This window comes from Stegostoma tigrinum, chromosome 35 (genome assembly GCF_030684315.1).
Source record: "Stegostoma tigrinum isolate sSteTig4 chromosome 35, sSteTig4.hap1, whole genome shotgun sequence".
NCBI classification, from domain to species: domain Eukaryota; kingdom Metazoa; phylum Chordata; class Chondrichthyes; order Orectolobiformes; family Stegostomatidae; genus Stegostoma; species Stegostoma tigrinum.
Window position 1 is genome coordinate 2,544,190 of NC_081388.1, and position 21,749 is coordinate 2,565,938.

At 52.5% G+C, this 21,749-nt stretch overlaps 1 protein-coding gene across 1 annotated transcript; it reads left to right on the forward strand.

Moving 5' to 3' along the window:
* The first annotated feature begins 2,332 nt into the window (after positions 1-2,332).
* On the forward strand, positions 2,333-21,240 carry LOC132206309 (zona pellucida sperm-binding protein 3-like). The gene is made up of 11 exons (XM_059639901.1): positions 2,333-2,382; positions 4,801-4,897; positions 18,188-18,379; positions 19,647-19,762; positions 19,852-19,955; positions 20,049-20,226; positions 20,310-20,436; positions 20,517-20,605; positions 20,693-20,814; positions 20,886-21,020; positions 21,107-21,240. Exons 1-11 carry the CDS (start codon positions 2,333-2,335, stop codon positions 21,238-21,240), a joined length of 1,344 nt encoding a protein of 447 aa, XP_059495884.1.
* Positions 21,241-21,749: the final 509 nt, after the last annotated feature.

Here is a 21,749-nt window from a genome sequence, read left to right on the forward strand (position 1 = left end):
CCAACCTTCAGATCCAACACATCATCCCCTGACACTTCTGCCATCTGCAATCCGACCCCACCACCAAAGACGCTTTTCCATCACCGCCCCGTCTACTTTCTAGAGGGACCACTCTCTCTGTGACACCCTTGTCGGCTCCGCGCTCCCTTGCCCCACCACCCTCAGCACTTCCTGCGGCTGCAGGGGAAAGTGCTACACCAGCCCCTTCACCTCCCCGCTCACCCCCATCCCAGGCCCCAAGAAGACTTTCCACATTGAGCAGATGTTGACTGCCCATCTGCAAATGTGGTATATTGCATCCGCTGTTCCTGATGTGGCCCCCTCTGTATGGGGAAACAAAGCAGCGGCTTGGGGAGCACTTTGCAGAACACCTACGCTCGGTTCGCACGAAACAACTGCGCCTCCAAGTCGCAAATCACTTCAACTCTCCCTCCCATTACCTCAGACAACATGTCCACCTTGGGCCTCCTGCAGTGCCAAAATGATGCCACCTGAAGGTTGCAGGAACAGCAACTCATATACCGCTTGGGAACAGTGCAGCCCAATGGTATCAAAGTTGACTTTACAAGCTTCAAAATCTCCCATTTCCCCCTACTGCATCCCAAAACCAGCCCAGCTTGTCTCGTCTCCCTCACCTATCCTTCTGCCCACCAAAACTCTCTTCCCACCTCAAGCTGCACCCCTATCTCCTCCCTACCAGCCTCATCCCACCCACTTGACCTGTCTATCCTGACCTATCCCTGCCCTAACTCGCCACCTACGCTCTCCTTTCCTGGCTCCATTCCTGTCTCTTTGACCTGTCTGTCTCCCTCTACCTATCTTCTCCTCTGTCCATCTTCTCTTCATCCCTTCTCTCCCTATATATTTCAGAAACCCCTTCCCTTCCACCTTTTCTGAAGAAGGTTCTAAGCCTGAAAAGTCAGCCTTCCTCCTCCTCTGATGTTGCTTGGCCTGCTGTGTTCATCCAGTTCTACACCTTGTGATCACAGAATTTTTCCTCTTTACTGGGATGTAGTATTACTGCGGGCCATGAATTACATTCTGAAATCTCTGCCTCTGCTTTCTTACTGTCATTCCTGCTATTCTGTCAGACAAGTTCCACTTTCCTCAATCTGTCCCCATTTCACTGTAATTCCCTTTATTTCTGTTAAACGGTACAGAGAGAAAATGGGGACAGGGATGAATTGGATGATCAGCCACAATCATAGTGAATGGCAGAGCAAGTTCAAAGGTCCAAAAGGACTACCACTTTTCCTACTTGCTATGTTTCTGTGTTTCTTTGCTGCTGAGTGTGTTCTCTGCTATTAGGCTATGACATAAGGGTGAACAACCTTCCTGCAGCTATCTTGATAATTTTCCTAATAGTCTCTTATTTTTCATTAAGTTCTTCATTCTCTAAATTCAAATGAGTGGAAGCCTATTGAACTCAACTCTTCATGAGAAAATGCTTTCATATTTATCAGCCTGGTGAACTTTCTCTGGACAACTTCCAAAGCCAACATATCATTCCTCAGATAATGAGACCAAAACTGTTCAGTATTTTACGTGTGACTTCGTACTCTTTCAGCAAGAGTTGCAAATTTTTATCTGTTCAAACGAAGAATAACATTTCCTTTGCCTTTCCAGTTACTTGATGGCTGAAAGCTTTCTGTGATTCATGAAGGAGGTTTCCCAAATCCCTTGGTGTAGTAACTTTCTGCAGTCTTTCTCCACTCAAACAATATTCAGATTGTCTATTCCTTCTCCGAAAATATAACCGCAGGCTTTTGATCGCTCACCTAACGTATCTATATTGCTCGACGATTCCCATGCATGATCCCAACCGATTACCTTCCCACTTATTTCTGCGTCATCTCCAAACTGGGCTAAAATACTTTCACTTTCCAAAACCAGGTCAATAATGTCTAATTTAAATAATTGTGAACCCAGCACTGACCCATGTGACACGACACGAGAAACAGATTTCCATCCTGAAAGTTTCCCTTTAGTTCACCCCTTGTCTTCTATCAGTTCTCCGATCCTCTATCCATGCTGATGTGCTATCCCCAACAGTATAGACTCTTATTAAGTTGCCTGACATGTAGCTTGTCAAAACCTTCTAAAAATCCCAATATATGCTATATCTACTGATTTCACTTCATCCAGTCTGACTGTATCCTCTTCTCAAAATACGATAAATTTGAGCAGGAACAATGCCCCCTTCACGCAGCCAGGCTGACCCTGTTTGCCCATATAATGTATTCCTGAAAGTTCTCCAATTGAAGGTGACATTGTCATTGTCCCAAAGAACTGCATGGCTGCTGTCTCATTAGATAGAGGTGATTGGTGAGGCATGGTGACCTCCAGGTTAAGAGGCCAGGATGAGAACGTGGAAACTTCATGGTAACCTCAGACAGTGCGCGAATTGAATTGACTCCCTTTGGCAGAGACTCGTAATATTTTTCTCATCGTAGAAATTATGCTAACCGATCTATAGTTAGCTGTGTTTGACTCCCTTCACTATTGCATGAATTCAAACAGGTTACTTTGTCCTGGATGGTGTCGATCCTCATAAGGCTTCATCGATCTAGGTAACTGAGGAGGAGTTTATCACTGCCCTGACTTGTACCTTTTTGATAGTGGGCAGGGTTTGAAGAGTCAGGAAGTGAGTAACTTGCCACGGTATTCCTGACCTTTGAGCTGCTCTTGTAATCAGAATATTTAAGGGGCTTGCCCAGTTCAGTTTCTGGTCACTGGTGAATCATAATCTCTCTACTTTTGAGATAAAATGTTTATTTTTTATTCTTTCTGCTAAAGAGGATAATATCACACTTTCTCACATTGTCGTCTATTCGCCTGATCTTTGCTCCCACTGCATGCATGTGAGCCTCTGTCGCCTCCTCATGAATTATTCACAACCTAATGACTTACCTTTGTGTCATCTACAAATTTGCTGACCGTACCTATCATCCCTCCATCTCAGTTACTTATATAAATTGTGAGCAGTTTACCCCAGATACTAATCTTAGGATCATTTTCTGCCCCTTTCTATGAATTGCTACTGGAACCGTCAGTGACTCCCCCATGGATTTTTCACATTGACATTATTATACCATTACAATAAGGTACAGAAATGAGAGTGCATATAAATGTTGATATATGAAAATATGAATAACATATTTTGGACAATGATGTTACAGAACAAACAAAATCTTAGGAGGAGCAACAACAAGCAAATAATTTAGTCACACTGCCGTTTTGCAGCACTTCTTGTGTAACATTATAGCCTCAATGTCCACTCTTGGCTTGATTTCCTCTCTCCACCTTCTAAGCTGGCATTTATTAAATATGGCAATTATTAACGCACCCAGGATCACCACAATAGCAATGTGTAATAGAATTCTGATCCATGGATGTATTTGGACATTGGATCCCCAATCCAGAAGCTGTCTTACAATCTGGGTTACAGATTTCCTTATCCACATGAGTTCTCATTATTTTAAGATGTTTCATCCACTGATGAATTATCTCTCTCGCCTCCCCTCACTATACGTGTCCAATCTGCTGTCAGGTGTGGAATGGGTTGTAATTCTGGGGGAACAAACCTCTGTCGGTCCTGCTCTGTATCTGTATGATGGAGCGTGAGGTTTTCCCTTATCACTGCACCAGTTAGTGGCTGGGGCAGCACCTGCTCACCAGTCTTCAAATCAGAGATCACATTATTAATAGCCACATTGTGCGCTTCCAAAGGGAATTGTCTCCGTCCCTGGGTATGATTCATTGTTGGTGTGGCTGTGCAGTCTGTTTACCCCACAAGGGCACATTGTAACAAGGACGGGTTATTCACCAGGAGAATAGACAATGAACAATATTCATAGGTGCTGCAAGCGCACTCTGGAGATCTTTGTCTCATTATCTCGTCAGGGCAGGCCCAGTGATCCTCTCGTCGGTGACATTTTGAGAAGTCTCACACTTTCTCAACACCATCCATTACCTTGGCTTGAAATGGTCGTTTATTTTAAAGATATCCAAGTACTTTGATGCTTTCCGAAATAATGGACTCTTTTTAAAGGACATTTCAGTTTATTTTCAAGTCGGGGCATATGAATCACTGCCCTAACATAATACGTCCCTTTATCTCTGTCACAAGTACACAACACCCTATTGGTAAGGGCCAAACTTCTGAGGTAACGCCGAGTTTCACTTTCCCCATCCCATTTTATTAATTGTTCATCTGTCTGGGATATTGTGACCATGTAGTTGTCGCACATCAGCCCCAAGCTTAGTCAATGTCCAGCTGGTGTATATGGCACACCCCTCGGGCTTGTGGGCCTCCTCAAAAGTATTCGCCATCGGCCGATGGGTGTAAAAGTTTTAGACATTCAACCGAGTCCAGGGTCACTTGTGACTGATCCTGACCTCTCTCGTTGGTCTGAATCTGGATGAAGTTACTTTCCCCGGTAATGAGCTGCATTTTCTGCTGAAGGGATTGTATCCGACTTTGTAATTCTGCTGTGTCCAAGGTGTTGACAGTTGCCTCTCCTGATGCATATCCTGCCCCTGGCCAACTCCAACAGTCTTTTTTTCCTTTCTATTCTCGTTGATCATAAGCTCACTCCTGCTCAATTGTTCATTCAGGAGGTGGGCACCATTCGGGAGTATTTGTTTCAGTCAAATTAAAGACTGCCTGCGCATGTCGATATCCAGGTACCAATGTGACAGATTCTCATGTCTCCCCTCGTATCGGGCCCACACCTTCCATCCTGTGCTGTAACTCACTGCATCTCGGTTCTGGTGTGGTTTAATCTCTGGGAGACACAGGGTCATTGGCTTCCTTCGGGCCCTGAAAATTATGAAGGGCCCCAGCCGTGAGCAGAAGCACCTGTCCACGTCTCTCAATGCCCTTTACCATCTGGATGTGAGTTTGCTCGTTGAGCTGGAAGGTTCATTTTCAGACGTTTCGTCACTTTTTTTTGTTTTGAAGAAATATACTTTATTCAGAGAATGTACAAAAAATAAAACATTTATACACCTAGCCAGTCATGCAAGCCGCTCCGGGTTACCCGGGGGTACATACACCAACGAAAGGAAAGAAAAACAAAACAGAGAAAAAAAAACAAAGCAAAGAAACCGCCCCAGCAGTCGTCACCCCGCACAGACCCAGTTGGCCCCCTGACCAGTTGGGGAAGGCGCCAGCTGGGCCCAGTTACCAGATAGGGTTCTTTTCCCTTTTCTGGACGAGGGGTTTCATACGGTGGTCTTTCCCCACCGCGCCTTGGCGGCGGCTGCCCCAAGCTTTAGCGCGTCCCTCAGCACGTAGTCCTGGACCTTGGAGTGCGCCAGTCTGCAACACTCGGTCGGGGTCAGTTCTTTCAGCTGGCAGACCAGCAAGTTGCGGGCAGACCAAAGAGCGTCTTTCACCGCATTGATAGTCCTCCAGGCGCAGTTGATGTTGGTCTCGGTGTGCGTCCCCGGAAACAGCCCGTAGAGCACAGAGTCCCGCGTCACGGAGCTGCTCGGGACGAACCTCGACAAATACCACTGCATCCCCCTCCAGACCTCCTGCGCATAGGCACACTCCAGAAGGAGGTGATCGACAGTCTCGTCCCCCCCGCAGCCACCTCGAGAGCGGCGTGCGGTGGTGCAGAGCTTGCGGGCATGCATAAAGGAGCTCACTAGCAGAGCCCCTATCACCGCCAACAAAGCAATGTCCTTGTGCTTGTTTGAAAGTTCTGGCGATGAGGCATTCTGCCAAATGACTTTGGCAGTCTGCGTGGGGAACCACACGACGGGATCCACCCTCTCCTTTTCTCGAAGGGTCCCGAGGATACTACGTGCTGACCACTGCCTGACGGCCTTGTGGTCAAAGGTGTTTCCTTTCAAAAATTTCTCCACGAAGGACAGGTGGTACGGAACGGTCCAACTACTCGGAGCGTTCCGCGGCAACGAGGCCAGGCCCATCCTTCGCAACACCGGGGACAGGTAGAACCTCAGTAAGTAGTGACACTTGGTGTTTGCGTACTGAGGATCTACACACAGCTTGATGCAGCCGCACACAAAGGTAGCCGTCAGGGCGAGGGTGGCGTTCAGTACGCCCTTTCCCCCATTTCCCAGGTCTTTGTACATGGTGTCCCTGCGGTTCCGGTCCATCCTCGACCCCCAAATGAAGTGGAAGATTGCCCGGGTGACCGCAGCGGCGCAGGTCCGGGGAATAGGCCAGGCCTGCACCACATACAACAGTACCGAAAGCCCCTCGCACCTGACAACCAGATTCTTACCCGCGATGGAGAGGGACCGGAGCGTCCACCTGCCCAGCTTCTGCTTCAATTTGGCGATATGCTCCTCCGAAGTCTTAGTGCATGCCCCAACTCCCCAAACCAAACACCCAGCACCTTCAGGTAGTCTGTGCTGACGGTGAAGGGGATGAAGGAGCGGTCGTACCAGTTCCCGAAGAACATGGCCTCGCTCTCACCCCTATTGAGTTTGGCACCCGAGGCCAGTTCAAACTGGCTGCAGCTGTCCAACAGTCTACTCACCGACCGACGATCGGTGCAGAAGACGGCGACATCGTCCAAGTACAGGGAGGTCATGACCTGAAGGCCTCCGCTGCCTGGGATAGTCACGCCCTTCAGGCTCACGTCCTTCCTGATGGAGGCGGCGAAGGGCTCCACACAGCACACGAACAAGGCAGGAGAGAGTGGGCAGCCCTGCCTGACTCCAGATCTAACAGGAAAACTGTCTGATTCCCACTCTTGATCGAGACTGCGCTAACGATGTTGGCGTAGAGCAGCCGGATCCAATTGCGGATGCCCTCCCCGAACCCCAATTTGGAGAGGACGTCCCTCATGTAAGCATGAGAGACCCTGTCGAAGGCCTTCTCCTGGTCCAGGCTGACGAGGCAGGTGTCCACCCGCCTGTCCTGTACGTAGGCGATCGTATCCCTGATGAGCGTGAGGCTCTCAGCAATCTTCCTGCCCGGCACAGCACAGGTTTGGTCACGGTGAATCACTGACTCCAGGACAGACTTGACCTGGTTGGCAATGACCTTGGCCAGGATTTTGTAGTCCACGTTCAAAAGTGAAATGGGACGCCAATTCTTAATTTCTTCCCTCTCCCCCTTCCTCTTGTAAATGAGGGTGATGATGCCCTTCCTCATGGACTTGCACATTTCCCCTGCCCGAAGCGCACTATTGTACACCTCCAGCAGGTCCTGGCCGACCAGGACCCACAGAGCGGAATACAGCTCGACCGGTGAGCCGTCGCTTCCGGGAGTCCTATTCCTCTGCAAGGACTTGAGGGCTCTGGCCAGCTCGTCCGGGGGTATCGGCCGGACCAGCCACTCCCTCGTGCCGTCATCTAAGACCTCCGTGATAGACGACAGGAACGACTCGGAGGCCGTGCTGTCCGTGGGCTTCGTGTGTAACAGTCCGGTATAGAAGGATCTGCTGATCCTCAAAATGTCAGGCCGCGACGACGTCACCGGGCCGTCGTCCTCCTTCAGCCGGCTAAGCACAGAGCTCTCTTTGTGTACCTTCTGAAAGAAGAAACGCGAGCACGTCTCGTCCTGCTCCACGGAGCGGACACTGGACCGGAAGATTATCCTGGAGGCCTCCGCGGTGAAGAGCGAGGCTTGCTGGCCCCTCACCTCGCGGGGGTCCTCCGTGACATCGACCCCCATCAACTGCAGAAGGAGCAGGTTCTGCACCCTTTTCTGGAGTCGCGACAGCTTTGCCCGCCTCTCTCTTGCCTTCCGAACACGCTTGAGGACAAAGAACCTCTTGATGTTCTCCTTCACCGTCTCCCACCAGTCGCCTGGAGACTCAAAGAGGGGTTTCACGGTTCTCCAACCGGCTTAAGCTCTTAACTCCCTCTTAAGCTCCTCAACGTTCTCTGGGGTCAACAGAGTCGTGTTGAGCTTCCACGTCCCCTTGCCGACCGGCTGGTCGTCCTGTAAGTGACAGTCGGCCAGCAGGAGGCAGTGGTCAGAGAAGAACACCGGCTCGACGCCGGTGGACCTCAGCGAGAACGTCCGTGACACAAACAGCAAGTCTATCCTTGAGCGGATAGACCCGTCTGGCCGCGACCAGGTGTACCTCTGCTGCGCTCCGTCTGCAGGGGTGCTGAAGACGTCGAGCAGCTTGGCGTCCTTCGCCATGCCCATCAGGAATCTGGGCGTGACGTCCAGTTGACTCCCCCCACCCGCTGTCCCCACGCCGGATCTTCCATCTGCATCGATGATGCAGTTGAAGTCTCCGCCTAGGATGACCGGCCTGGACGTAGCCAGCGGGGGTGGAAGCCGCTGCAGGACGGCCAACCGCTCACGCCGTACCACTGGGGCGTAAACGTTGACCAGCCTCAGGGGAGCATTTCTGTAGGTGATGTCAGCCACTAGGAGGCGCCCCCCCACCACCTCCTGAACTTGAGAGATGGTGAAGTCGCGCCCCGCAGCAGAATAGCCACGCTCGAGGAGCGACAGTCGTTACCCCCCGACCAGATCAAAGGCCCACAGGTCCAGGCTCCGGACCATTTCCCGTGCCTGCCGAGGTGCGGTATCCCGCACTCCTGCAGAAACAGGAGGTCCGCCTTGATGGTGGTGAGGTAGGCCAACGTGTACACACATTTCGCGGTTGACTTGACGCTGCGCACATGAATGCTCGCAACTCTTACCCCCATTGAAGGCAGTGACCACAGTACCCTCCCCAAGTCCAAGGTCCAGCCCCTCCATCTGTCCCTCCATGCCCATTGCCCGGGCTAACTGCTGGACGCTCTCTGGGCTCAGGAAACCGTCCGTGCTGCCTTCCGGTTGGCATCCCCCCGCCATGGGTGCGGAGGCAGGAGGGTCCAGCTCCGGATCAGGCTGGGGACGCGCTGTTTTATCCTTCCCGCCTGGAAGTTCCTGGGGGCCCTCCAGTGCTCAGCGGCACTTGACTTGGTGTCGGAGGGAGCCTCAGGACTCCTCACGTCACCTGGAAGCGGGGTGCTGCTTTCCTTCACCCTCGAGACCTTTAACTTCTGCTTCAGGTGGGCCCTCTCCGAATCCTCCTCGTCAGAGGAGCTCTTATAGCCCCCCTGTAGCTGCCTCTTCCCGCCTGATGGTTGCGGTTCGTGGGCCCGTTGACGCACCTTCCTCCTCGCTTTCCGGACTGTTGTCCACTCCCCTGGGTCGCCTGCCGCCTCCTCCATTGGCTCCGGGTTGTCGGGGGGGATCGGAACCTGCAGGGGTGCTTTGCTGGCCTCGGGCCCATCCTGCAGGGCTCGGCCCTCCTGTATGGCCTGGCCCTCCTGCACATTAGTGGGGTCCTTGCTGGGCCCTGGTGCCTTCCTCTCCTCCGGGGGGCTGGCCCCGCATTTCCCCTGCCGGCGACCTGGGCGTAGGTGGTAACCCGCCGCGGGCATGCCTTATAGAAGTGGACCGCTTCCCCGCAAATATTGCAGCTTCTCTCTCGTGGGCAATCCTTTGCAAGGTGTCCCTCCTCCCTGCAGTTCCTGCAGATGGTGGCTTTGCAGTCGGCCGCCATGTGACCTGACCTACCACAGGCATGGCAGACTTTAGGTTGCCCTGCATAGGTCAGGTAGCCCCTGCTCCCGCTGATCGCGAAGCTGGACAGTGGGTGTGTGACATTCCCGTCTGCACCCTAACTCAGCGTCACCTTGACCTGCCTCTTACTCGTCCAGATGCCAAAGGGGTCCACGATGTCAGTTCGGTCACCTTCCACCTTCACGTACCTTCCGAGGAAGGTCAGGACATCAACCGCTGGCACATGCGGGTTGTACATGTGTATAGTCACCATACGGCTCCTCTGCGCTGGCATCACAAACAGCGGGACAGCGGTCAATACAGAGAGGGGGCCCTCACCTCCTTTCTCCTTGAAAACCTCCAGGAAGCGCTCGCAAAGCTTTGAACTCCTGAAGGTCACGTCATAAAAACCTCCTCCGGGGAAATCCTGCAGGCAGTAAATGTCCGCAGCAGCGAACCCACAACAGCCCAACAGGACCCTCTTCACGAAGAAGGTGCGGTCCACAGGTGCACCTTCATCCACCTTCTTTACGGAAACACGGATGGTGTTCCGGACCCCCTGACCTGGGGCACGAGCACTTGCCGCAGCCATCGTTGCAGGTTGGCTGCTCCCCTGAACCAACGTTAGGCTGAAGCCAGCATTAAGACCACTGGTTGCAAGGGTGCACAGCCAACCCGACGTCCTCCTTTCACCTCCAAGACAGCACTCTCCTCCTCTCGGCCCACAAGAGAGTGGGTCGTTACTTTGTTCCAGATGTAAGCTGGTTCTCTGAGCTTGCCAGTTTGTTCCCAAACGTTTCGTCATCATTCTAGGTAACATCATCAGCGAGCCTCCGACGAAGCTCTGGTGTTACGGCCCGCTTTCTATTTATCTGTTAGGTTTCCTTAGGTTGGTGATGTCATTTCCTGCATTGCAGATGTCATTTTCTGTTCTTGTTCTCAGGGGATGGTAGATTGGCTCCAGCTCAATGTGTTTGTTGATGGAGTTCCGGTTGGAATGCCACGCTTCTAGGAATTCTCGTGCGTGTCTCTGTTTGGCTTGTCCTAGGATGGATGTGTTGTCCCAATCAAAGCGGTGTCCTTCCTCATCTGTATGTTAGGATATGAGTGATAGTGGGTCATGTGGTTTTGTGGCCAGTTGATGTTCATGTATCCTGGTGGCTAGCTTTCTGCCAGTTTGTCCAATGTAGTGTTTGTCACAGTTCTTGCAAGGTGTTTTGGAGATGACTTTCGTTTTATTTGTTGTCTGTATAGGGTCTTTTAAGTTCATTAGCACTAACTTCACAGCTGATGAACTTAAAAGACCCTTTACAGACAACAAACAAAACGAAAGTCATCTACAAAATACCTTGCAAGAACTGTGACAAACACTACATTGGACAAACTGGCAGAAAGGTCCACACCAGGATACATGAACATCAACTAGCCACAAAACCACATGACCCACTATCACTCGTATCCTTACATACAGATGAGGAAGGACACCGCTTTGATTGGGATAACACATCCATCCGAGGACAAGCCAAACATAGACACGCACGTGAATTCCGAGAAGCATGGCATTGCAACCGGAACTCCATCAACAAACACATTGAGCTGGAGCCAATCTACCATCCCCTGAGGACAAGTACAGGAAATGACATCACCGACCCAAGGAAACCTAACCAGATAAATAGAAAGTGGGACATAACACCAGCATTTCATCGGAGGCTCACTGTTGATGTTACCTAGAATGGTTCTGAAACATCTGGGGACAAACCTTCAAGCTCAGTGAACCAGCTTCCATCTGGAACAAAATAAAGACCCACTCTCTTGTGGACCGAGAGGAGGAGAGTGCTGTCTTGGAGGTGAAAGGAGGACGTCGGGTTGGCTGTGCACCCTTGCAACCAGTGGTCTTAATGCTGGCTTCAGCCTAACACTGGTTCAGGGGAGCAGCCAACCAGCAACGATGGCTGTGGCAAGTGCTCGTGCCCCAGGTCAGGGGGTCCGGAACACCATCCGTGTTTCCGTAAAGAAGGTGGATGAAGGTGCACCTGTGGACCGCTCCTTCTTCGTGAAGAGGGTCCTGTTGGGCTGTTGTGGGTTCGCTGCTGCGGACATTTACTGCCTGCAGGATTTCCCCGGAGGAGGTTTTTATGATGTGACCTTCAGGAGTGCCAAGCTTTGCGAGCACTTCCTGGAGGTTTTCAAGGAGAAAGGAGGGGAGGGCCCCCTCTCTGTATCGACCGCTGTCCCGCTGTTTGTGATGCCAGCGCAGAGGAGCCGTATGGTGACTATACACATGTACAACCCGCATGTGCCAGCGGTTGATGTCCTGACCTTCCTTGGAAGGTACGTGAAGGTGGAAGGGGACCTAACTGACATCATGGACCCCTTTGGCATCTGGACCAGTAAGAGGCAGGTCAAGGTGATGCTGAGGACAGGCGCGAACGGGAATGTCGTACACCCACCGTCCAGCTTCGCAATCGGCGGGAGCAAGGGCTACCTGACCTATGCAGGGCAACCTCAAGTCTGCCATGCCTGTGGTAGGTCAGGCCACGTGGCGGCCGACTGCAAAGCCACCATCTGCAGGAACTGCAGGGAGGAGGGACACCTTGCAAAGGATTGCCCACAAGAGAAAAGCCGCAACCTTTGCGGGGAAGCGGGCCACCTCTATAGGGCATGCCCGCAGCGGGGGACCACCTACGCCCAGGTCACTGACAGGGGCATTGCGGGGCCAGCCCCACCGGAGGAGAGGAAGGCACTAGGGCCCAGCAAGGACCCCACCAATGTGCAGGAGGGCCCGGCTGTGCAGGAGGGCCCAGCCCCGTAGGATGGGCCCGAGGCCAGCAAAGCGCCCCTGCAGGCTCCGCTCCCCACCGACAACCCGCAGTCGATGGAGGCGGCGACAGGCGACCCAGGGGAGTGGACGACGGTCCGGAAAGCGAGGAGGAAGGTGCGTCGACGGGCCCACGAACCACAAACATCAGGCAGGAAGAAGCAGCTACAGGGGGGCGAAAGAGCTCCGCTGACGAGGGGGATTCGGAGAGGGCCCGCACGAAGCAGAAGTTAAAGATCTCGATTGAGAACGAAAGCAGCATCCCGCTTCCAGGTGACGGGAGGCGTCCTGAGGCTCCCTCCGACACCAAGTCAAGTGCCGCTGGGGCACTGGAGGGCCCCCCGGAACTTCCAGGCGAGAAGGAGGACACAGCGCGTCCCCAGCCAGACCCAGAGGGGAGCCTCCTGCATCCGCACCCCTGACGGGGGGATGCCACCCGAAAGGCAGCACGGACGGTTTCCTGAGCCCAGAAAGCGTCCAGCAGTTAGCCCGGGCAATGGGCATGAAGGGACAGACGGAGGGGCTGGACCTTGGACTTGGGGAGGGTACTGCGGTCACTGCCCACAATGGGGGTACGAGTTGCGAGCATTAATGTGCGCAGTGTCAAGTCCACCGCAAGATGTGTGTCCACATTGAAGACTTCAATTGCATCATCGATGCAGATGGAAGTTCCGGCACGGGGACAGCGGGTGGGGGGAGTCAACTGGACGTCACGTCCAGATTCCTGATGGACACGGTGGAGGACGCCAAGCTGCTCGACGTCTTCAGCACCCCTGCAGACGTAGCGCAGCGGAGGTACACCTGGTCGCGGCCAGACGGGTCTACCCGTTCAAGGATAGACTTCCTGTTTGTGTCAAGGGCGATCTCGGTCAGGTCCACCAGCGTCGAGCTGGTGTTCTTATCTGACCACTGCCTCCTGCTGGCCGACTGTCACTCACAGGACGACCAGCTGGCCAGCAAGGGGACGTGGAAGCTCAACACGACTCTGTTGACCCCAGAGAACGCCGAGGAGCTTAAGAGGGAGTACGCCGGTTGGAGAACCGTGAAACCCCTCTTTGAGTCTCCAGGCGACTGGTGGGAGACGGTGAAGGAGAACATCAAGACGTCCTTTGTCCTCCAGGGTGTTCGGAAGGCGAGAGAGAGGCGGGGAAAGCTGTCGCGACTCCAGAAAAGGGTGCACAACCTGCTCCTTCTGCAGTTGATGGGGGTCGATGTCACGGAGGACCTCCGCGAGGTAAGGGGCCAGCAAGCCTCGCTCTTCACCGCAGAGGCCTCCAGGATAATCTTCCGGTCCAGGGTCCGTTCCGTGGACCAGTACGAGACGTGCTCGCGTTTCTTCTTTCAGAAGGTGCACAAAGAGAGCTCTGTGCTTAGCCGGCTGAAGGAGGACGACAGCTCGGCGACGTCGTCTCGGCCCGACATTTTGACGATCAGCAGGTCCTTCTATGCTGGACTGTACGACACGAAGCCCGCGGACAGCACGGCCTCCGAGTCGTTCCTGTCGTCTATCACGGAGGTCTTAGACGACGGCACGAGGGAGTGGCTGGACCGGCCGATATCCCTGGACGAGCTGACCAGAGCCCTCAAGTCCTTTGAGAGGAATAGGACTCCCGGAAGCGACAGCTTACCGGTCGAGCTGTATTCCGCTCTGTGGGACCTGGTCGGCCAGGACCTGCTGGAGGTGTACAATAGTGCGCTTCGGGCAGGGGAAATGTGCAAGTCCATGAGGAAGGGCATCATCACCCTCATTTACAAGAGGAAGGGGGAGAGGGAAGAAATTAAGAATTGGCGTCCCATTTCACTATTGAACATGGACGACAAAATCTTGGCCAAGGTCATAGCCAACCGGGTCAGGTCTGTCCTGGAGTCGGTGATTCACCCTGACCAAACCTGTGCTGTGCTGGGCAGGAAGATCGCTGAGAGTCTCGTGCTCATCAGGGATACGATCGCCTACGTACAGGACAGGCGGGTGGACACCTGCCTCGTCAGCCTGGACCAGGAGAAGGCCTTCGACAGGGACTCTCATGCTTACATGAGAGACGTCCTCTCCAAATTGGGGTTCGGGGAGGGCATCCGTAATTGGATCCGGCTGCTCTACGCCATTATCGTTCGTGCAGTCTCGATCAACGGGTGGGAATCAGACAGTTTTCCTGTTAGATCTGGAGTCAGGCAGGGCTGCCCGCGCTCTCCTGCCTTGTTCGTGTGGTGTGTGGAGCCCTTCGCTGCCTCCATCAGGAAGGACGTGAGCCTGAGGGGCGTGACTATCCCAGGCAGCGGAGGCCTTCAGGTCAAGACCTCCCTGTACTTGGACGATGTCGCCGTCTTCTGCACCCATCGTCGGTCGGTGAGTAGACTATTGGACATTTGCAGCCAGTTTGAACTGGCCTCGGGTGCCAAAGTCAATAGGGGTAAGAGCGAGGTCATGTTCTTCGGGAACTGGGACGACCGCTCCTTCATCCCCTTCACCGTCAGGACAGACTACCTGAAGGTGCTCAGTGTTTGGTTTGGTGGAGCTGGGGCGTGCACTAAGACTTGGGAGGAGCGTATCACCAAATTGAAGGAGAAGCTGGGCAGGTGGACGCTCCGGTCCCTCTCCATCGCGGGTAAGAACCTGGTTGTCAGGTGCGAGGGGCTTTCGGTCCTGTTGTATGTTGTGCAGGCCTGGCCTATTCCCCGTACCTGCGCCGCTGCGGTCACCCGGGCCATCTTCCACTTCATTTGGGGGTCGAGGATGGACCGGGTCCGCAGGGACACCGTGTACAAAGACCTGGGAAATGGGGGAAAGGGCGTACCGAACGCCACCCTCGCCCTGACGGCTACCTTTGTGTGCGGCTGCGTCAAGCTGTGTGTAGATCCTCAGTACGCAAACACCAAGTGTCACTACTTACTGAGGTTCTACCTGTCCCCGGTGTTGCGAAGGATGGGCCTGGCCTCGTTGCCGCGGAACGCTCCGAGTAGTTGGACCGTTCCGTACCACCTGTCCTTCGTGGAGAAATTTTTGAAAGGAAACACCTTTGACCACAAGGCCGTCAGGCAGTGGTCAGCACGTAGTATCCTCGGGACCCTTCGGGAAAAGGAGAGGGTGGATCCCGTCGTGTGGTTCCCCACGCAGACTGCCAAAGTCGTTTGGCAGAATGCCTCATCGCCAGAACTTTCAAACAAGCACAAGGACATTGCTTGGCTGGCGGTGAGAGGGGCTCTGCTAGTGAGCTCCTTTATGCATGCCCGGAATCTCTGCGCCACCGCACGCTGCCCTCGAGGTGGCTGCGGAGCGGGGAGGAGACTGTCGATCACCTCCTTCTGGAGTGTGCCTATGCGCAGGAGGTCTGGAGGGGGATGCAGTGGTATTTGTCGAGGTTCGTCCCGAGCAGCTCCGTGACGCGGGACTCTGTGCTCTACGGGCTGTTTCCGGGGACGCACACCGAGACCAACATCAACTGCGCCTGGAGGACCATCAATGCGGTGAAAGACGCTCTTTGGTCTGCCCGCAACTTGCTGGTCTGCCAGCTGAAAGAACTCACCCCGACCGAGTGTTGCAGACTGGCGCACTCCAAGGTCCAGGACTACGTGCTGAGGGACACGCTGAAGCTTGGGACAGCCGCCGCCAAGGCGCGGTGGGGAAAGACCACCGTATGAAACCCCTCGTCCAGAATCGAAAAAAAGAACCCTATCTGGTAACTGGGCCCAGCTGGCGCCTTCCCCAACTGGTCAGGGGGCCAACGGGGACTGTGCGGGGAGACGACTGCCGGGGTGTTTTCTTTGCTTTGTTTTTTTTGCCTTCTTTATTTTTTGCCTTTAGTTGGTCTATATACCCCGTGGGTAACCCGGAGCGGCTTGCATGACTGGCTAGGTGTATAAATATGTTTTATTTTTGTACCTGTTATGAATAAAGTATATTTCTTCAAATAAAAAAAAATCATCCCAACCCACATCCCCATCACTGCCTCCCCAACTTCTCACAGACACAAAGACACACATTATGTCTCTGTGTGCAGCGAGCTGACCCTGCAGCCTTTCTCTCTGTCTCTGACATTTTGTGAGATCTGCAGCACTCCTCCTCATTTCCTGAACATCTCTCTGGATCAAGTTCATTGCAGCTTTTAAATCATTGCGTTTTCCTTCCATGTTTCCATTTCAGCTTTAACTGTTTGGAATTTTCCCTCTCACTTATTCTCCTTGTGAGCAGTTTCTCACATTGCACCTGGTCCTGGTTCATCTGTACCAAGTCCCATATTCTTCTGTCCCTGCAGATTGGTTACTCTGTCACTGAGGCAGGCTCCCTCCTCACAGAGTCTCTTGTCCTCTTTCTCTAGTCTTTCCCTCTCTACCTTCTCTGCCTTAACTTGCTGTCAGCCTTCCATCCATTCAGCATTGTGTTAACATCAGCCATCTAGTCTCAGTGTCTGGTACCCCCCGTCTGCACCTTTCTTCCTGCAGCTTCTGGTCAGCATCTCCCAGGCAGCGATGTCAGCAGCTTGTCCCCTTCTCCTGTCTTTCCATTCCTATTCCCCCTCCCTCTCCCTGTCCCCTCTGCAGCCTCTGGCTAACGGTGTGAAGATGTGGACTGAACGTTGCCTTCTCAAGGACAGTTGGAAGACGGATATTAAAAAGTTGGCCTTTCCAGGACGACACATCCATTACCAATAAAACTAAGCGGGCAAGTAACAAAACAAGGGAGGACCCTTGAGGGGAGTGAATGGAACGACAATGGGTAATTTCCATCTAAAATTGAAGCCAAGGTGAAAATACATTTGAAGGAAAAGTGAAGACAGGATTCACCACTGCTGGTGGATGCCAACGCATTTGATTTCATCCCAATTGAATCCACAGTGGCAGGGATTGCTGAGGTTTAGCTGCAGAGTAAAGCGCATTCTGCTCTCTCCACATAGAACACTCCCAGGACAGGTACATTGTGGAATTATATACAGAGTAATGTTCCCTTACGATGTATCAAACTCTCCCTGGACAGCTGCAGATAAAGCGTAAAGCTGTATCTACACTGCCCGCATTGACACTCCAAGGAAAGGGACAGCGCACGGTTTGATACCGAATACAGGTGACCTTCAAACGGTACCAGGACAGGTAATAGTATGGAGCAAGATAGTGAATAAACTTACTCTTTCTTTTAAACTGAAAGAAAGGTTCCCTTTACACTGCCTCAATTAAACATTCCTGGGATGCAGTGGGTTGGGAGTTGACCGGGGGAGCGGTGGTCGCTGGGTTAGGATAGAGCATGGAACATGAGACAAACCTGAAGAACACTTCTTTTGTCCTGTCCAATCCCCATCCAGGGACACTTCTCTGTATGGCTCACTGTCAGACACTCGAGGTCAGGAAAGGTTAAACCCACCAACACCCGCCTGAACCAATGATCCATGTTTGATGATTGTCCTCAGGAGCCCCCTCACCATGAGAAATTGTGGAGCTGAATGCAGTCAGGTGACAGCACAGCAACTCCCAGCCATTCCTAATGGTCCAAATGGAACACGCCCTCCTGGTGATCAATGCCAGAGTTTAGTCATTGGTGGAAATTGCAGAGACTGGGGCTGGTTCATTGGTTCAATGTTGCTGCCTCTGGCCTGATTGGTGTCAGGTGGGTGCAGGTTGTGTGTACAAATGGAGCTGGGTGGGGGCTGGAAGGGATGCTTGTGTTGTTTGGGATCATGGGGGATTTTGTAGTGAGGGGTTTGTTCCTTCTGTTGGTGTTAGTTGGAGCTGTTTGTTGCTCTGAAACTTGGCAACAGTTTCTGAGCCAGAGGTATCCATGGAGAATAGTGAGAGCCACTCCTGTACCTGAGAGAGTCCCTCCTCATGGGGGTCCCATTGGTTCCAGTTTCAGAATGTCTGAGGGTGGGAGTGTGTCTCCACTGCAGACTGTGATGGTGCAGTGTGGAGAGCACAAGCTGCTGGTCAGGGCCCAGTTGGATTTATTTGGAACCAGGCACCCAATTAAAGCTGCTGACCTGACACTGGGGACAGTGGGTTGTCGGCCAACCAGGATCTACCCTGAGAACCACACCGTCCTCTTCGATTACGGGCTGCATGAGTGTGGCAGCAGACTGCAGGTAATGAGTCCGCTGTACTTGCCTGCCTGACTTGTTCTTCCCCCCTCCTACCTTCCCACTTCAAGCTGCACCTTCTTCACTTCCTACCTACTAACCTTATCCCACCCCCTTGATCTGTCCATCCTCCCCAGACTGACTTATCCCCTTCCTACCTCCCCACCCATACTCTGCTCTTCTCCTCTATCCATCTTTAGTCTGTCTCCCTGCTTCTCCCCACTTATTTCAGAATTGCCTCCCAATCCCCTCTTCTGATGAAGAGTCTTGGCCTTTTCAGCCAAGTCAGCTTTTGGGGCCCTAAGATCCTGCTTGGCCTGCTGTGTCCATCCAGCCCCACACTTTGTTATACCTGCTGGTAGCTTGGTCTGGGTGTTGTTCAACTTGTGTAACCCTGGCTGCGGTGACATGAATGGTCTCTAGCTGTATTAATCCACAATCTGGCCTTAGGCTGTGCTTGGCCTCTGCTTGAATTTCTGTCTGTTCTAGATGTTTTGAAATGTTCTGTTTCTTTGTGTACTTCCAGCTTGTTCTCAGTCAGATTTGTTTGGATGTGGTATTTTCAATTCAGTTCTCAACCATGCTCTACTGACAGCAAGATGCTGTATTGATTTGAGCTCCAAACTGTTGACTGATTAGCATTTGTGTAATATTTCTAAAGTAGTAACTTCTGTTTCTGTATTCCAGACAGCCATAGTCCCATAAGACATGGGAGTGGAAGTGAGGCCATTAGGCCCATCAAGTCTACTCTGCCATTTAAATCATGGCTGGTGGGCACTTCAACTCCACTTCCCTGCTCTCTCTCCCTGTAGCCCCTGATTCCTTCTGAGATCTGCCATGTCCTGGCCTCGACTGCACTCCATGGCAATGAATTCCACAAGCCCACCACTTTCTGGCTGAAGAAATGTTGTCTTGTTTCATTTTCGACTTTACCCCCTCTAATTTTCAGGCTGTGCCCACAGGTCCTAGTCTCGCCGCCTAACAGGAACACCTTCCGAGTGTTAACCCCTTCTAGGCCACTTTTCATTGACTTATTGCCCCTGAACACTCATGCTTATGCCTCAGATCTTTCTACCCCTGTCCCACAAATCTTGGTTCTTTACAAGTCTGTTTAGTCTCTCTCATAGAGAATTCGAGTTATTTGGAGTTGCTTGTAGCTTTGCTTGTCTGGGTCCTTAAAGAATGCATCCAATGGGATGAAGCCATTGTGAGCCCTGTCCTGCCCCTTCTCAGTTCAGATCAGTTCCTAATTCCTTAGCCTGGTATCTTTCAGATGACTGGAGATTTCCTGATCTACACCACCCACCTGACCCACATCCCAAACTATCCTGGGTCTGTCATTGTGCGAACCAATGGGGCTGTCATTCCCATTGTGTGTCGTTATTTCAGGTGAGAGTCTTCATTTGATTGATCAACATTTATTTTCAGCCACAGTGGTTGTCTTTGTGTTGTAAAATGGCTGCCCTGTCTCTACCCAGGAAGGGCAATGTGAGCAGTAACCCCATCAAGCCCACTTGGATCCCATTCAGCTCCACCAGGTCTAGAGAAGGGCATCTGTCGTTCTCCCTGCGTCTAATGAATGGTATGTGATGGCTGGCTGGGGAGGGATCTCCTGGTGTCACTCACTGGGGGTTGCACCCACTGTCTCTCCAACCCTTGTCCTCTTGTACTTCAGGTGACTGGCTTACAGAGCGCACTTCCACTGTCTACTCCCTGGGAGAACTCATTCACATTGAGGCGTCTGTTTCAATGGACAACCACGTGCCCCTGAAGCTGTACATTGACCGCTGTGTGGCTACACTGAGCCCAGGCAAGGACTCCAGCCCCAGATACAGCATCATTGACTACAATGGGTAAGGAGCTCTCTGCTTTCTCCAGCTGCTTCCATCTCAATGGCTTCACTCCATTCACTTCATGGCCCTTTGTTCACCTGCAGTTGCCTCGTGGACAGCCAAGCTGAGGACTCCTTTTCGACCTTTGTGTTGCTGAGAGACCAGCGGGAGCCGGACAAGCTCAGGTTTGACCTGGATGCCTTCCGCTTCTATGGAGATGAGCGTTCCTTGGTAAGAGCAAGCTGCTGACTGGCTTCTCCCCACAGGGTGGGAGTGGCTAAACACTGACATGTGCTGAATGTGTCCCTCAGATTTTCATCACCTGTCACCTGAGAGTTGCTGCAGTGGATCAGGGAGATTCCAGGAACAAAGCTTGCACTTTCCAGAAGCTGCACAAGATGTGAGTGTCCCCCACTCCATGCCCCTTAGTGATGTTGTTGGAGAGGTGATGCACCGTGTGGTTGAATGGGCTGTTTCTCCTATTTAGCTGGACCCCACTGGAAGAGTCGACCAGTGACGTTTGTGCCTGTTGCCATGTCGGGAACTGTGGTAGCACAGGGGAGATCGTGTTCCCGTCCAGAGGAAGGAGAGATGTTGGAGCTGAAGCTGGTAGGTAACGGCCCCACTCTGGGGACTATACCCTCCTTCCCTGATCCTGACCGTACTGTTGCTTCCTGCAGGGAGTGAAGCTGGATTGAAGTGGGAGGGTGAGGCCTCAGTTGGCCCCCTGCTCGTTCTGGATCCTGAGCTGACCAGCCTGGCAACTGAGCCCCTGACTGAGGTTGAGCAAAGGATGCAGGATATGTCTCCAGGCGGTGAGCTGTCTGACTGCTAGTTTCTTTGTGCTAGTTTCTTTGTCCCAGTTTCCCTCAGTAACCATTGGTTTCTCCTTGTTGTGTAGGTCTGCAGTCTGAGCTGGTTGTGATGGTGTCACTGACAGTGACAGCTGTCTCCCTGATCTCTGCTTCGTTGATGGCCTTGTTCCTGTACAGGAAACACAAGCAAACTCCTGTCACCTCATTAAATGACCAATAAAGCAGTGATTTGTTGAGTTTCCTGTCCAGGCCTAGTTTTTATTTTTCTACCTTCGTGGAATTTTCTAGTATTTCCAAGGAGGATTTCTCGTCCTCATTTGGCATTGACTCCCACAGTTAGGCCTCTCTTGTAACCGCCTGGAGATTGAGCTCTCTGTCACCTCTTCTAAGCTTCAGAATTTTTGATCTTCAACCTCCAACTTGCAAACCATGCGTTATTTGGACCTTTCAGTATTTGGAGAAAGCTTGTGTTAACTGTGACTCTGCCCAAATTTGAGAAGGGCACATGGCACTTGCCCCCTGAGTACATCAATAAACAATTGTGAGACAGACATCTGTGTTTAACCCTGAAATATGCTGAACTGTCATGTTGCCACGTGGGTCTACCTTTCCTCATCCCAAGATTTCTTGAGCAGAGCCCAACCTGCTCTCTTGCTTTTTGTCAATTCAAACCTGACGTTGTCCTCAGGCAGTGCTGGTGGGTGTGAAGGCAGGGTGACTATGCCACAT

Excerpts from the sequence above, each read along its gene's own strand:
- LOC132206309 (XM_059639901.1), top strand. The coding sequence starts at position 2,333 with ATGGTGACCTCCAGGTTAAGAGGCCAGGATGAGAACGTGGAAACTTCA. Across the intron at positions 2,383-4,800 it reads GAGAACGTGGAAACTTCATG|GGTCATTGGCTTCCTTCGGG; the intron begins GTAACCTCAGAC and ends TGGGAGACACAG. Across the intron at positions 21,021-21,106 it reads GCAGGATATGTCTCCAGGCG|GTCTGCAGTCTGAGCTGGTT; the intron begins GTGAGCTGTCTG and ends CTTGTTGTGTAG.